This window comes from Peromyscus leucopus, chromosome 5 (genome assembly GCF_004664715.2).
Source record: "Peromyscus leucopus breed LL Stock chromosome 5, UCI_PerLeu_2.1, whole genome shotgun sequence".
In the NCBI taxonomy this organism is placed as follows: domain Eukaryota; kingdom Metazoa; phylum Chordata; class Mammalia; order Rodentia; family Cricetidae; genus Peromyscus; species Peromyscus leucopus.
The window spans coordinates 139,685,339-139,700,910 of record NC_051067.1 but is presented as its reverse complement, the minus strand read 5'-3'; the positions used below and the strand labels follow the sequence as shown (position 1 = coordinate 139,700,910).

At 41.3% G+C, this 15,572-nt stretch overlaps 1 protein-coding gene across 1 annotated transcript in view; it reads left to right on the top strand.

Moving 5' to 3' along the window:
- Cpa6 (carboxypeptidase A6) overlaps positions 1–15,572 on the top strand; it is a 186,927-nt gene that overhangs the window by 165,102 nt on the left and 6,253 nt on the right. The window contains exon 9 of the mRNA XM_037206486.1: positions 8,868–9,070. Within this exon, the coding sequence (XP_037062381.1) occupies positions 8,868–9,070 (203 nt within the window). The remainder of the gene's footprint in view (positions 1–8,867; positions 9,071–15,572) is intronic.

Here is a 15,572-nt window from a genome sequence, read left to right as displayed (position 1 = left end):
GTGTTGAACTTTAGTCCTAGGTGTGTCTTGCTTTTGTGCCATTGTTGACTGATTTGTTTACTCTCTGAGGTAATCCTCTGCTGTAAATCTGTCCTTCTAGACTGCGTCGTCCAAGAGACAATGTCTCCTCCATGAAGGCTTTCCTCAACATTCACACAAGATAATCACTTCTTCTCCCTACCTTCAAACCTAACTAAACTAGACTTGTAAAAATAATTTAAAGAGAATTTGGTAAAGCTATTTTCTACCGTCTATAATTTTCTCAGAAAAATTTCCTCTATTCTTCCTAATATTTTTTTGTGAATGTCATCACTTGCCATCTTAATTATATATGCACTATATATAGCTTTTACTTGCTGAGACATTGTGAAAACAACACAGGGACACACTGTTGTTAAGGAGCCACATTGTTATACATTGTTGTTAAGTCTCCACACCTTACAAGAATAAGTTTCTGTTTCCAAAGCCTAATGTATTCTGCAATCCATGTTTTTCAACCTGTGCTGAATCTGTGACCCAGTGATGTATATCCAGCCCTGGCTAAGCCCCTGAACACCGGTGATGACTCCCCTTCCGGATGATGTATCTTGTTATCTGCCCCTCAGGCAGCCTGGGGCCCTGAGCCCTGCTCTCCTCAGTCCAGGTACTACAGCTCTCACACTTATCTCCCCCACAGGTGGCCTTGACGCCCCACTCTCTGTCCAGGCGCTAACAACCAATTATCTCAACAGCTGTTTCCTTTCAGCCCTAACCCTTCCCCATAAAAGAGACTTCTAAAGCCAGGGATGGGCTGAAATCCCGATTTAGAGTGAGGCGGCTGTCTGGCCAGTCTAAATAAAGCTTGTTTAATCAGACAGTCATGGAAATGGATTTTTCTCAGTTCTAACACCATCTCTCTCTTGATCATTAAATGTATGTTCAAAGTCTGTAGCAGGCTTTCTTTTGGGCCACCACCCAGTTCATAAATAATGATATGGAGACTTAATATTAGTTATGAATGCTCAGCCTTACCTTATGCTTGTCCCACTAGTTTTTATAAATTAATTTAACCTGCTTCTCTTCATCTACGTTTTGCCTAGTCTGTGTCCGGCTGGCTGGTGGCTGCCTGACTGGCCTTGGGTGTCTCCCCCTCTTTCTCCCTCCTACTCTCTTCTCTCAAGCCTAGATTCCTCCTCCTACTTATTCTCTGTCTCTGCCCACCAGCCCCTATCCTTCTACTGCCTAGCTATTGGCCATGCAGTTTTTTATTAGACCAATCAGATGCCTCACATCATTCAACAAATGCAGCTTAAACAAATGTAACACATATTTGCCTAGTTAAAGTAATATTCTACAACATAAACAAATGTAACACGTCTTTCCATGGTTCAAGTGATAGTCCACAACAAAAGCCACTTTCTCCCACCCCTCACCATACACATATAATCTGCATCAACAAAAGGCAGGTACTCAAAAACACCCTCAAAATCATCACCACGCTCAGTAAGCCCATGCAGAAGGATGAAGAAAAGGGATGGAGCAGTCTTCCTAATGCTGGGTCCCTTTAATACCATTCTTCATGGCGTGGTGACCCCTAACCATAAAGTTATTTTTGTTGTTACTTCATAACTGTGATTTCGCTACTGTTATGAATCATAATGTAAATATCTGTGTTTTCCTGTGGTCTTAGGTCTTAACCTGTGAAAGGGTTATTCATCCCCCCCAAAGGGGTCATGACCCACAAGTTGAGAACCACTGGGCTAGAGCAAGCACCCAGCTAACAGCAACCAGATCGTTGTGGTTGATTCTTGCTTCACTATCATTATTTTTTACACTATTAAAGTAGACACTTTACCTTTGTGTGTTGATGCAGTGAGGATCCGACAGAGTTTGCTCTATTACTCTTTAATGAACTCGTTTTCTCAATATTCTTTACCAGGCAACCTATTCCCATAGCGATCTCTGCTGCTGCTCTCTGCGTATAGCAGATTCCTACGTATTCCGCCCCATTAGTCGGCTAGTATATTCCTGACTCGGTATCATTTTTATTAATATGCTTATACGGGATGTTTTAATGCCTGTTGGGATAAGTCCCTCTCCTCTGCTTTTCTAAGGTTTTCCTAACTATGCATTCCTTGTCAAAAATTGTAGTGTTCTTCTGGATGATGTGTTAATAAGACAGATTCAGGGGGGAAGAAAAAGCACTGCAGGTTCTCACTCACATATGAAACGAAAAATATTGATCACAAAGAAAAGAATTAAATCTTGATCACCAGAGGCTAGAAGGGGTGGGCCAGTGGAGTTGGATACTGAATACCAAAATATGTCAGAGAGAAAAAGGGTTTATTGTTATATAGCACAGTAAAGTGAGTACAGTTTATAGCAACTTGTTATTTATTTTATAAAGAATTGGAAAATGGGGGTTTCTAGGCTCCAAACACAAAAAAAAATGGTAAATGCTTGAAACAGAAATGGTAATTATCTTAATTTGATTAATACATATTGTATACAGATATCAAATTATTTTATTGTACTCTGTAAATATGTGCGCCTACATGTCAATTAAAGTAAGCTTCATGCTGTTTAGAATGGTTTGTGCCTGGTTGAGGCTGGGGGATTACCCTAAGTTTGAGGCCACCCTGGGCTAGAGAGTGAGATCTTACCTTAACAACAAAAAAGAAAGAAAGAAATGAATGAATGAATGAATGAATGATATTTTATTTACTTTTATTTTTATTTTGTATGTATGGGTGTTTTGCTTGTATGTATGTCTTTTCTGTGTACCATGTGTGCCTAGTGCCTTCAGAAGCCAGACAGTGGCACCAGATACCCTGGGATTGAAGTTACAGATGGTTGTGAGCCACCTTGTGGGTACTGGGAATTGAACCTGGGTCCTCTGACAGAGCGGACAGTGCTCTTAACAACCGAACCATCTCTCCAGCCCCTAAAACTAATTTTTAATTAGAGTTTGTTAGATCATGAAGTTTGTTAGATCATTTTGTAAATGACTCTAGTCACTGAGCCATCTTACCAGTCACATTGATTCCTTTTCTTTTCTTTTTTTAACTCTGTTTTCTTCTTTAAAAAAAAATTTTTTTTTTTGGTTTTTCAAGACAGGGTTTCTCTGTGTAACAGCCCTGGCTGTCCTGGAAGTCACTGTGTAGCTTCTTTAAATTTTTAAGTGAAAACAATTCTTCCAAATTCCTGAACTTAGAAAGAAAGTATTGCTTTATTAATAACTTTATTTAGTGATGAACCAGGAAATGATATTTGAAACTGAGAAAGTGATGAATATTGCATCTTAAACATCTACCAGATATAAATATAGACATGGGTAAAATATAAGTTAACAGTGAGGGAGATGTTTCTATTTTAGTTTGCCAACAAACTAAAAGTAACTTACTTGTCAAGTTTTAAGTCCTGTGCACTAAAAGGATTTTCAGCTAATTTTGTGAGAGCACTCCATAATTTATAAGCCAATTTGAATACAGCTCTTTTGGAAAAACTTCATTATGTAAACATATCCTATAACATCTACCCAAAGGTAGTATACTGAAATATTTACTCAAAAAGACCAAGATTATACAACCCTTAAGCTAAAGCTTATGTCCAAAGACAAATGAATTGGGCACAACAAATTTACTCATTTGGAAGAGTGCTGAGGCCTGGAGGTGCAGCCCTGTAGTTCCAGCTACTTGGGAACATGGAGCAGGTGTTATCCAGGGTTCAGGCTTGCTGCAGAGTTCAAGGCTACCCTGAGTAACTTCTCAGGGTGCCTTCTCAGAGAGAGAGAAGAGGGCACTGAGCACTAAGGGCTTGTGCAGCCCAGCAGCAAAGCAATTACCTACCATGTACCTGGGCCCTGAGTTCAATTCCCACACTGGAAGAGAGAGAGACGTGCAGCTAGCTGATCCTTGTCCTTTGTCTCAGCTGCAGGGCTGGTTGATGGCTATACATCATGTAAGTTATAGCTCAATAAATTTTATTTTAAAAATCTAAAGTAACTAAAAATAAATGTTTTTAAATTAGAGTTAATATTCTCCAAAATTTCTGATGGTGGAATTTTTGTTGGGATTTTACTGGACAGAAAGAGTAAATAGGGAAGACCTGGCATCTTTATAATACTGTCATCATACTCATAAACATGGCCTGGCTTTCTTGATTGTAGATAGTTAAGATTTTCCTTATAACATTATAGGAAGGGGTTGTTTGATAATATTCATAACATTGTTCTCTATGAAGTAGTCTCATAAGAAAAATAATGAAAATAAAATTCCACTATTGTTTTTGCTTGTTTGCTTGGTTTTGGTTTTTTGAGACAGTGTTACTCTGTATAACAGACCTGGAAACTCACTTTGTAGACCAGGCTGGCCTTGAACTCACCGAGATCCGCCTGCCTCTGCCTCCCAAGTGCTGGATTAAAGGCGTGTGCCACCACCGCCTGGCCACTATTGTATTTCTAAAGTTGGTCGTGACCTAGTGTATTCCAGTCTCCTCTACTTGAACAATGGATGCGAACAATGACTCTAGGGATGTGTTTTACAGAGGACCTAGGTGGGGAAAGTTACGGAAATTTTAGAACATGGAACCTGTCTGGAGGAAGCAGGTCACTGGGGATAGGTCTTTGAAGATATCTTATCTCTATCTAGCCTGTGTGTGTGTGTGTGTGTGTGTGTGTGTGTGTGTGTGTGTGTGTGTTCTTCCCTCTCCCCCTCTCTCCCTCCCTCTTTATCTCCCTCTCCTTTCTGTCTATCACCTCCCCATGAATACACGTCACTACCACCTGCTTTTCCTGCTGTGGTGTTTTGTAGCAGGGTGATCCCTCAGAACACTGCAGTGGGGCATGGCTCTTCCAAAATGCATGCGAACCTGGAATATCTCTATAGGAATGTGTTTGGAATCATTTGGTAAGAGGAGGAATTGCATATTAGAGAGAGCTCTAAAGCTAAGGAGAGGAAAGGACACACAGCATCACACAGAAAGACTTTCTCAGCGATGTGACATAAAGCCTCAGCATGATGCCATAAACAACTTAAGGTTTATTTCGTTCTTGATTTCAAAGGGTTCAAGTTCATGGTCCCTGGCCCTGTGCACTTAGGCAGAACATCACACCAGAAAAGGTATGTGGCAGAGGAGTGTATTCATAGCAGACAAGAAGCAGAGAGAGCCGGAAGGACAGAGGCAGGGGTTAGGGCCGGCATATCCTAACGAGCTACTATTTCTTAAAATCCCCATGACCTCCCAAATGATCAACAAATGAGCCAGTGGAAAACATTTTATATTCAAACCACAATAAAGACCATGTAAAGGAGGAGAAGGCAGAAACGGAAGCAGCAGATCTACAAACCAATGTGGCAGGAACCCAGAGAAGCCAGAAGTAGCCAGGAAGGGCTCTTGCCTTGAGCACCCAGGGGGAGGGCAGCTCCGCTGACGTCTTGATTTTATACTGCTAGTCTCAAGAACTGTGGAAGTATCATTTCTATCGCTGTAAGCCTACCAACTTGTAGCATTGCAGCCGAGGAGGCACAAAGCTGCTGCAGTACTTTAAGCAGACATCTGCTGTTTCTCCCACAGCTTCATTGCCTAGACATGATATTGCTGGGTCTTATTTTCTCTATAGGAAAGTATCTGTAATCAATGCTACCTTGAGACTTGTTTCTGCTGTCTTATTCCAGCCCTGTCCTCCACTGCTTCCTTTTTCTCCTTTAACGTTTTCTGCTAGACATTTCACGTGACTCCTGTTAATTGTGAACTCATGTTGTCATTTTCTTCTGATATTCCCAAGCCGCACGCTTAGGTTTTTCAACATGAATTTCTAAATTTAATCACTATCTACATTTCCTTTAAAAAAAAAAAAAGACTAGTTTTTTGAGCCCATCAACCGTCCATGGTAGAAACAGAGGAGCTCACCAGACCTCTTAGCTGTCGGGGGTGGGGTGAGAAGGATTTGGTGTTGAGTGGTTGCTGGGGAGGCAGAAGCATTTTCTTCAGTGGCTCATAAGTTGTCTGTGCTCCTGCAGGTAACTTTAATTAAACTTATTGGCTGACACACAAGAAAAGAAAGAAAGGAAGAAGGGAGGGAGGGAGGGATGAAGGGAGGGAGGGAGGAAAGCAGGGAGGGAAGGAGGGAAGGAGGAAGGGAGGGAAAGAAAGACAGAGAGAGGAGAGAGAGGGAAGGAAGGAAGGAAGGAAGGAAGGAAGGAAGGAAGGAAGGAAGGAAGGAAGGAAGGAAGGAGAGCAAAGTTGAAGTTGGAAGACAAATTAGATCAACATGAGTGAGAGGGAGACAAGAGACTGTAATTGAGGGTGAAAATAATCAAAATATATTATATTCATGTATGGAAATGTCATAATGAAATCCATTATTATGTATAATATATGCTAATAGAAAAACTGAAAAAATGATACAGGATTTCAGCAGGATTTTACTCCTTCTGATCTCCACGCTCCATCTCCCACCAGTTTGCATTTCTTGGAATGTTTTAGATTTTTTATTTAATTTGATTTTTTTTAAAGTTTTTGACTAATATATATTAGCTATACACATTAATGAAGCAACACCTTTGGAGTAATGTGAAATGTTCTAGAATTATGTAGTGGTAGTTACACAGCTCTATACTTATCTTTAAAAAGAACTGAATTGTACACTTTTAAAAGATAACTTTTATTGTATTATTTTGTTGAAACATTTCTCCAGGAATTTTTCAGAGTATCAGTGTACAGTATACCTTTGAAACCTTTTATGCCAGAGAACATATTTATCCCACGTTCACATTTCAATAGAGTTCAGCTAGATAAAAAAAAGTCAACACTCAAATTTCCTTTAAAAGAAAAAACAAAACAGAACTTTGAAGCCAATTGAGGTGCTACAGTTCTTAGGGCAGAGGCAGGAGAATCAAGAATTTGAAAATAAGCAGGATTACATGACAAAACCCCGTCCAAAATCAAGGGCTTAGGGACATAGCTCAGGCGGCATACTTATAAGGCTCTCGATTAGGTGCTGGCTCCCAAAGGGGGGGGGGAGACATTACTGGAATCAAGATCCCTGATGCTATTGTTGAAAACTCAAATGTCAAGGCCGGAGAGATGGCTCAGTGGTTAAGAGCACTTAGTGTTGCAGCAGAGGACCAAATTTCAGTTCCCAGCACCCACACAGCAGCTCACAGTGGTCTGTAAGTTGAGTTCCAGGGAATCTGGCACCCTCTTGTGACCTTCTCTGGTACCAGGTATGAACTTGGTACACAAACACACACGCACTCACATGCACATGAAGACAAACACTCATACAGAGAAAAATAAAAATATTTTAAAAGTCAAATGTTAATCTAACTCCTGTTCTTTTTCTAAACAGCTAATCTTTTTCTCTGAAATTATTTTCTTTCCTTAGACTTTATTGTGTCCGAGTGTTGATATTTTTTCCCATCTGTCTTTTGTTTGGTAATGTCTGTTTAATTTTCCCTTCATTGTGGAGAAATTCTAATAACCAGTTCTTCAAATGTTTATTTTTTTTTCCTGTCCTTCTAGGCCCCCTATTAATCACATTGATATTTATTCTACTTCTCAAATTCTTTTATTTCTGTCTCGTTTTTCTCACCCTTTATCCCTTCTGTGAATGCTTCAAACCAACTCACTAGTTTGTTCAGCTGTATTCACTCAAGCCATGAGTTTAGCGACTGCAGGCATCGTTTTCTGGAAGTAGGGGATGATAATGACCAACAGCGTGACATAAACTCACAAACTATAACTATAGCCACAATTTCTTTGAACAGCAATGCTTTGTGGTTCTTAGAGTACTTCTTAGCTTTTTCCATCCTCTTAATAAGCCTGCTCTCCACAAAAATGGACATTGAAAAAAATGTTTAGAAAAAGGAAAATTTGAGCCAAGCATGGTGGCTCATACCTGTGATCCTGGCACCCAAGGAGGCTGAGGGAGACAGTTAGGAGTTTACTGCCAGCCCGGGTTACATGAGACCCTGTCTCAAAAGGATAGAAAGATAGATGGTAGATAAATGGATGGATGGATGGATGGGCAGATGGGCGGGCGGGCGGACGGACAGACGGACAGACAGACAGGTAGGTAGATAGATAGATTAAATTTAGAATTTTTTTTTTTTAAACACAGTGGCTCCCCATGATGAGAAGTTTCCTGGGTTTTATAAGTCAGTCTAGACATTTCTGATCTAAAAATAGAATGGAACTTGTGTTCTGTCCTGGCCTCATGTTCTTGCTCCATCAAGATCTGTATATGATCAGATACTTTTTCAAATGCCTGCCTCTTTCTTTTGATTGGACATTGAATTCTTCAGTAAACATGCGTAGAGCTCTTCTCCTGCAACTGTCCTGGCTGCTGAGTGTGCAGCAAGAGAGGGAGTTCCACAAAGAACCGTGACAGTGCAGGTTCTGATAGAAGGAGGCTTTTCTCCTGTGTTGTGTCCATTGTGTCCCAGGCTTCTAGAACAGTGTAAACACTGGCTGAATGTTAAGCAGGTAAATATTGAACACTAATTACATGTGCGTTCAATGTTATGAAAAGGAAGTACAGGTGTTGTGGGGCATATAAATGAGAAGCCTTGCCTGCTGTGGGGGATTACACAGAATTATTTCTCCAGCAGGAGAATGAACAGCTGAGAGAGATGTTCATTCAAAGTGTTCCTTAGAGCTTTACAGCCAGCCTCTGGCTCCCACTCAGGCCCTCTCACAGTGCGTAGGCTTGAACCAGCTCAAAATTTTCATTATTGATTTCTGTAATGAGAAATTGGATTGCTTATTCAATAATAACACCCATTTTTTAGAAAATAAGAAAAGGCCCCGTTTAACCATGCTTGTTTGTGTTTCTGGCTTCTTCCCTGCCTGAACACCGCAACCCATTTTTCTTTTCTGACTTGCAGATGAAGGAGCCTCTACACACCCTTGTGATGATACTTACTGTGGTCCTTTCCCAGAATCTGAGCCGGAAGTGAAGGCTGTGGCTGACTTCCTTCGCAAACACAGAAAAAGCATCAGAGCATACCTGTCCTTTCACGCCTATGCACAGATGTTGCTGTATCCCTATTCTTACAAATATGCAACGATCCCCAATTTTAGCTGTGTGGTAAGTATGTGTTCTTATATGTGTGTATCAGACCCTGTGGTTTTCTTTCTGAGGCGTAACTTCTGAGTACTAGTGATAGTAGCAAATGCATTTATTCAAGTATTTTATACTCATGAACTCATGTATTCTTTATAAATTTTCTTGGTTCCATTTTACAGATGAGAAAATTGAGACCATTAAGTAGTTAGGCTAAGAACTCTCAGAGTCGTAGCCGAGACTCAGCCCCAAGTCTAGCTCCAAGACTGCTGCTTTTAACTGCTATACTGCTTCCCAAAATGCAATCATTTCAAACCTATTTTACATTCTTACCACAGGTTATTCCGAAAAGGTCAGGGTGGATTTGATTAATATTATAGCTTTGGTCACACATGCAGGACTGTAATTAACTTTATTGAGTCAATAATTGTTCATAAATTATAGCCTGACTCAATAATTAAAAGCAAGTTTTAATTTTTAAGTGTTGTTTGCTTGCTGCTGCTAAGTCTCTGGGCACACAGCTAACGTACCAGTCCTAAGGATCAAGGGACTTTCAGGGCTAGATTGCATAACGGTGAAAAAGACAAGATGAGATCCTTTCTCCTTTTCTCACAGCTACAACAAGCTGCTGCCTACAGGGCATAATTCACATTAAGGGAGCCATTTCAGAGCCTGCAGCACCGGAAGGCCAATAAAGTTCAAAACAAAGGAAAACTAATAAATAGTGCTGGAAGTCAAAGTAGCAATTACCTTTGGGGGAGAGGGAGGGGTGTGTGACCAGGGGAAGTACAGGAGTTCTGGGTTATTGCTGTTATTCTGTTCCTTGACCTGGAAGGTGATAGGCATGTGTTCCATTGTGATCATTTATTATGCTATGCACTTATGTTTGTGGTTGTTTTTTCTTCTTCAACTCCTGACACTAAATGTGTGGTGCCTTTTCCAACATCATTTCTCCATCACCAACCAAGTGGCCAATTTCAGTTCTGACGCTAACTGCCCAGGGTTGCCATCAGTCTCCACCAGTAACGGATGAAGTCCCATGAGATGGCATCCACCTCAGAGACCAACTAAAAAGTCCAAGGTTCCCACGACACCCGCCCTCCTCAGTTTCTATAATTTACTGGAACAACTCACAGATCCCCGAGAAATGCTTCACTTACTGTTACCAACATATAAAGCACATATCCCGGGAACAGCCAAAGAGAAAGCACACATAATGCAAGGCTAAGCAGAGGCAGGAGCCACGGAACTTGCCTTCTTCTGGCACAACCTATTGCACACCAAACCAGAAGACTTCAGACCCCATTGTCTAGGGATATTACAGTTTTCCTTAGCATGGCACAATCAACTACATTATTGCCCATTCGTAATTCCACTCCCTTTCTTAGACTGCTACACCAGGGATGAGGGATGCAATTGGCATCTATGGCATAGAGGCCAAGGATGCTGCTGAACATGCGACACACAGAGACCTGAACCCCACCCCCACCACAGCGCCTCACCATTCAATCCGAAAGTCAAGAGTGACATCATCGTTTTGGAATCTGGGGTGGAGAATGTCAAGATAGTGGCTCAAAGGTCATGTTGTACAAGCATGAAGACCTGAGTTCAGATCCCCAATACCCATGTAAAAAGCCAAGCATGGTCTGCAACTCCAGCACTTTAGGGGACAGAAATACGAAAATTGCTGGGCCATGCTGACTACCAGCCTAGCCAAAAAAACAAAAACCAAAAAAAACAAAACAAAACAAAACAAAACAACTGAGTTCCCAGCTGAGGGAGAGACCCTGCCTCAAAAGAATGTGTCAGAGTGATAGAAGAGGACCCTCAACACCTACTCTGGCCTCAAACACACACACACACACACACACACACACACACACACACACACGCGCGCACGCGCGCACGCACGCACGCACGCACGCACGCACGCACATGCACAGGCACCAACACATACTTATAATACAGAGGGATATGGGTGGAGTGAGGCAGGGGAGAGAAATCTGGAATGGGCTAAGCATAAACTAAATCACTAAAACTAAGTGAAAATTTTTCGGGAACTAAGAAATCTCTGAACAGTAATAAGAAATCATTACATCCTATTAAAATTCTTTAAAATATTCCACCAATATGTAAGAGCCTGTACTTCTGGTAACTTTTAAAGGTCATCCATTAAACTACTTTAAACATGGAAATATTTCAATAAAAGTGTGCTTCTTGCTTAGCCAAGGGCCAACAAATGTCCTTTTGGACAATTGAAAGGAGACAATTGGGAAAGGAAGAGATCCCCTATGTCTGTGCCACCCTGAAAACAATTTGGGGTGGGGAGAAGATGAAACGCCCACTCTTTGTGGATAGATCATAGCTAAACCACTTAGCAGCAGAGTATGTGCAAGCGGAACGCCAGAAGAACAGGGAACTCGAAGAGGTGGGAACTAGACTCTCAGGTGTAATGGCAGCCTGGAAGCTGCCTCCATTTGACCCAGTCCAAGACAAGAGTCAGAATAAGAAACCGAGACTCCATTCTAAAGAAAAGAAGAGCTTTAAAATTCTCACAGGTCATGGTAATATATTGGGTAAGCGCAGAGAGAGGGACAGTGACCATAAAAAGGAGACACCAAGATGAACATGGTTCCAGTGGAGGTGGGGATAGGCTGAGGCGCTGTGGCGGGGAGAGAAGCCTCATCAGGAAGGAAAGCCAGGCAGCCTTGGTGAAGAGACTGGGGTTTCTACCAGACAAGGCCCACAGCCCCCGCAAGCCTCAAAGCCAGATGTGGGCTTTGATGACGCAGTGACGTTTCAGTGTGGATGTGCACAGCAGAACGGGATTCCGTTTTGTGACTCTGTATGATTCAGAGGGCAGTGATGGGCAGCATCCTAAAACTGAGCCACCCTGCTGAAGACCTGAGAACAGGTAACAACCCCAAATCAGGGAGACTCGGTTTAACTTGCCACAGCCCCAAGGTGAGAGACAACCCTGGGAGTTATGGAGCAAGCAGACATTCTGGCAATGAAAAAAAGGTGTTGGTTTTGAGAAAAAAAAAAAAAAAAAAGAAAAGAGGTTCTGCTAAGGCAAAGAGAACCCCACCCTCAGCAGCGGAGCAAATCAGGTCCACTGAGAATAACCGTAGTTGACCGTCCCTATCTACTGCTCACCGCTGGAGAGCACCACGTGCAGAAGTTCCGGGGATGTGCCTTGATACTGACAGCTGTACCCCTCCAATCGCAGTGTTGATGCTCAGGAGAGTTTGGAAGTCCAAAGACAGGCCCTCCATCCACCTCACCATACCTCACCGCTGTGGGTTGGTTCCTCTCCTTTGTCCCTCCCGATGCACTTGGGAGAGACAAAGCAAAAACATTAGGTGCCCAGTGGGTAATATGGTGAGGGAATCTCAGGAGTGGTGAGAAGATCTGCCCAGCACCCTGCATACAAGCCTAAGTGCAGACACCCCGGGAGGACATCACACACCAGTCCAATGCAGGCTCAACACTAGCAAGAATGAATGCTCAGAAAGATAAGATTCACAAAGTCTTCTGGCTTATAGTTCCTGATGAATATAACTGGCAGTCTTCAAATTTGAAGACCAAGGGCTTCACTTTTTTTCCACTTTTTGCCTTTTTTTTTGGGGGGGGTACTTTTACTTTGTCACATTTAATTTTTTTTCTTTTTATGTTTTATTTCCCTTTATATAATCACCTAACCTTGCTTATATCTTTTTTACTATAGGGTAATCATTTCATGCTGTTCTCTTCTCTTGCCTGTGTCCACCCCTTTTCTTCTTTTTACTATACCTTTAAGTAATGTTTCTTTTATTTTACCATACTCGTTTTTATTTCAAAATAAAAGCTTTCCTCTTTTAACCCCTCCCCGCTTCATAAATGAATCCATTTGTACATTTGAAGTTCTTCTTTCTTGGGAAAACTTTGGGGTTTTTTGCTTTGTTTTGTTTTGTTTTCTCTTTTCTTTCCACAGCAATATTCTCCACTGCTCTTCTCCCTTTTACTTAACCTTGTTTCTTCTGTATTGAAGACACAGGAGATGTGATACCTCTTGTGTTCATAGGTGGGTAGAATTAAAGTTATAAAAATGCCTGCATTACCAAAAAAAATGACCTACAGAGTTGATATAATCCCTATCAAAATTCCAGTAACATGGGGCTGGAGAGATAGTTCAGCAGTTAGGAGCACTGGCTGCTCTTCCAGAGGACCTGAGTTCAATTCCCAACAACTGCATGGTAGCTCATAACGATCTGTAATTCCAGTTCCAAGGGGATCTGATGCCCTCTTTTGGCCTCCACAGACACCAGGCATGCATGTGATGCACAAACATACATGCAGAAATACTCTTACACATAAAAAGCCAAAAAATTTAATACTTTATAAATGTTTTTAAGGTTCCAATAACAGCAGTCACAGAAGTAGAAAAAGCAACCCTAAAATTCCTATGTAAGGACAAAGGACCAAAATATCCAAAGCAGAGAAAGCAATAGTAGAGGCATCAAAACACCTCATCTCAAGTTGTGCCCCAGAGCCGCAGTAGCAAAGGCAGCATGGTACTGCATTAAAAAACAAACATGTGGACCAACAGACACACTCACAATCCTCACATGTGGTGGTCTGAATGAAAATGGCCCCCACAGGCTCGTAGGGAGTAACACTATTAGGAGGTGTGGCCTTGCTGGAGGAAGTGTGGCCTTGTTGGAGGAAGTGTGTCACTAGAAGCAGGCTTCGAGGTCTCAGAAGCTCAAGCCAGGCCTAGCGGCTCACTGTCTCTTCCTGCTGCCTGCCAACCCAGATGTAGAACTCTCAGCTACCTCTCCAACGCCACATCAGCCTGCGCCTCACCATGCTCCCACCATGATGGTAATGGACTAAACCTCTGAATTTTAAGCAAGACCCAGTTAAATGCTTTCCTTTATTTGAGTTGCCTGGGTTAAGTTGCTCTTCACAGCAATAGAAATCTTAACAAAGACATCACACAAACCACATAGTTGGTTTTTACAGGTTGCAAAAAAAAAAAAAAAAAAAAAAAAAAAATCCCTGGTATGAAGACAACCTCCTCAGCCTCCTCAGCCTCCTCAGCAAATTGTGCAGGAAAATTGGAATAACCATGTGTAGAATAATGAAATGACTACACCCAGATTTCTCACCCTGCTCAAAAATATATTAAAAATGGATCAAAGGCTGAAACGTAAAGTTTTGAGACTACTAGAGGAAAACATAGGTAAAATGCTTCAAGATTTAGACAAGGATTGTCTGAAAAGACCTCCAATAGCACAAGAAGTAATCCCCCAAACTGGGAAAGGGGGTTCCATGAAATTAGAACCTTTCTGCACAGCAAAGGAAACAGTCAGCAGACTGAAGGAGCCTACAAAATGGGGAAGAAATCTTTGCCAACTATGTTCAGTTTGGGACTGCTATCTAAAATATGCAAAGACCTACCAAAGTCAAACACCCCTAAAACAAACATCACCATCAATAAATGGACTAATGATTGAATATGTTTCCCCTCCCCCCAAAAAATTACAAGTGGCCAATAAATATATGAAAACGTGTTGAATATCAGGAAAATGCAAACTAAAATTGCCTTGAGAGTCCATCTCACTCCAGTCAGAATGAATGACCATCATGAAGAAGACCAGCAATAAATGCTGGCAATGATATGATACAAGACTAACCCTTGTACTCTATTGGTAGAGCCGCAAATTGACACAACCACCATGGAAACCAATGTGGAGGTTCCCCCCAAACTAAAAATAGAACTACCATAAGAGCCAGCCATACTACTCTTGGGTACATACTCAAAAGACTAAGCCAACATCCATGTTCACTGCTGCTCTATTCACAATAGCCAGGACATGGGACCAGCCTAGATGCCCACCAACAGATGAAGGAAGAAAATGTGCTCCATAGACATAATGGAAATTTATTCAGCTATCAAGAAAAATCATAACGTTTGCAGGAAGAAATGGATAAAACTAAAAATCATTGTGGTACAAAACAAGCCAACTCAAAAAGGCAAATACCGTAAAATAAAAAAAAAAAAAAAAAACTGAAAAAAAAAATTGACTTGAGGTATATAAAAAATAAAAAAAATTTTAAAAAAGGCAAATACCTACTGTTTTCTCTTATATGAAGAGCCTCAATCTAAATACCTCTCAGGGGAACAGGGGTGAGGGTATACTAGTTGTGAAACTCAAAGAGGACCATGAAAAATGAGGAAGAGATCTTAAGGAAAGGGGGAAGAGAGGATAATGCAATACATGTGGTAGAAAGGGGTCTATAGGGAGGGAGGGGACAGGGAAAACAGGGGGATGGGATGAATTATAACTAAGTATTATGATGCATGTTTGAAAATTCCACAGTGAATTCCATTCCTTTGTATGCTAACTTAGTATAATAACAGTTAAAATTGTGCACAAACCTTGTCTAAATAAGCGAAGGAGTGTTTTGTTTCTTAATACATTTTTTCACAGTCATCAAAAATAATGAAAACACGAGTATCCTGACCAGCAAAATGCAATAA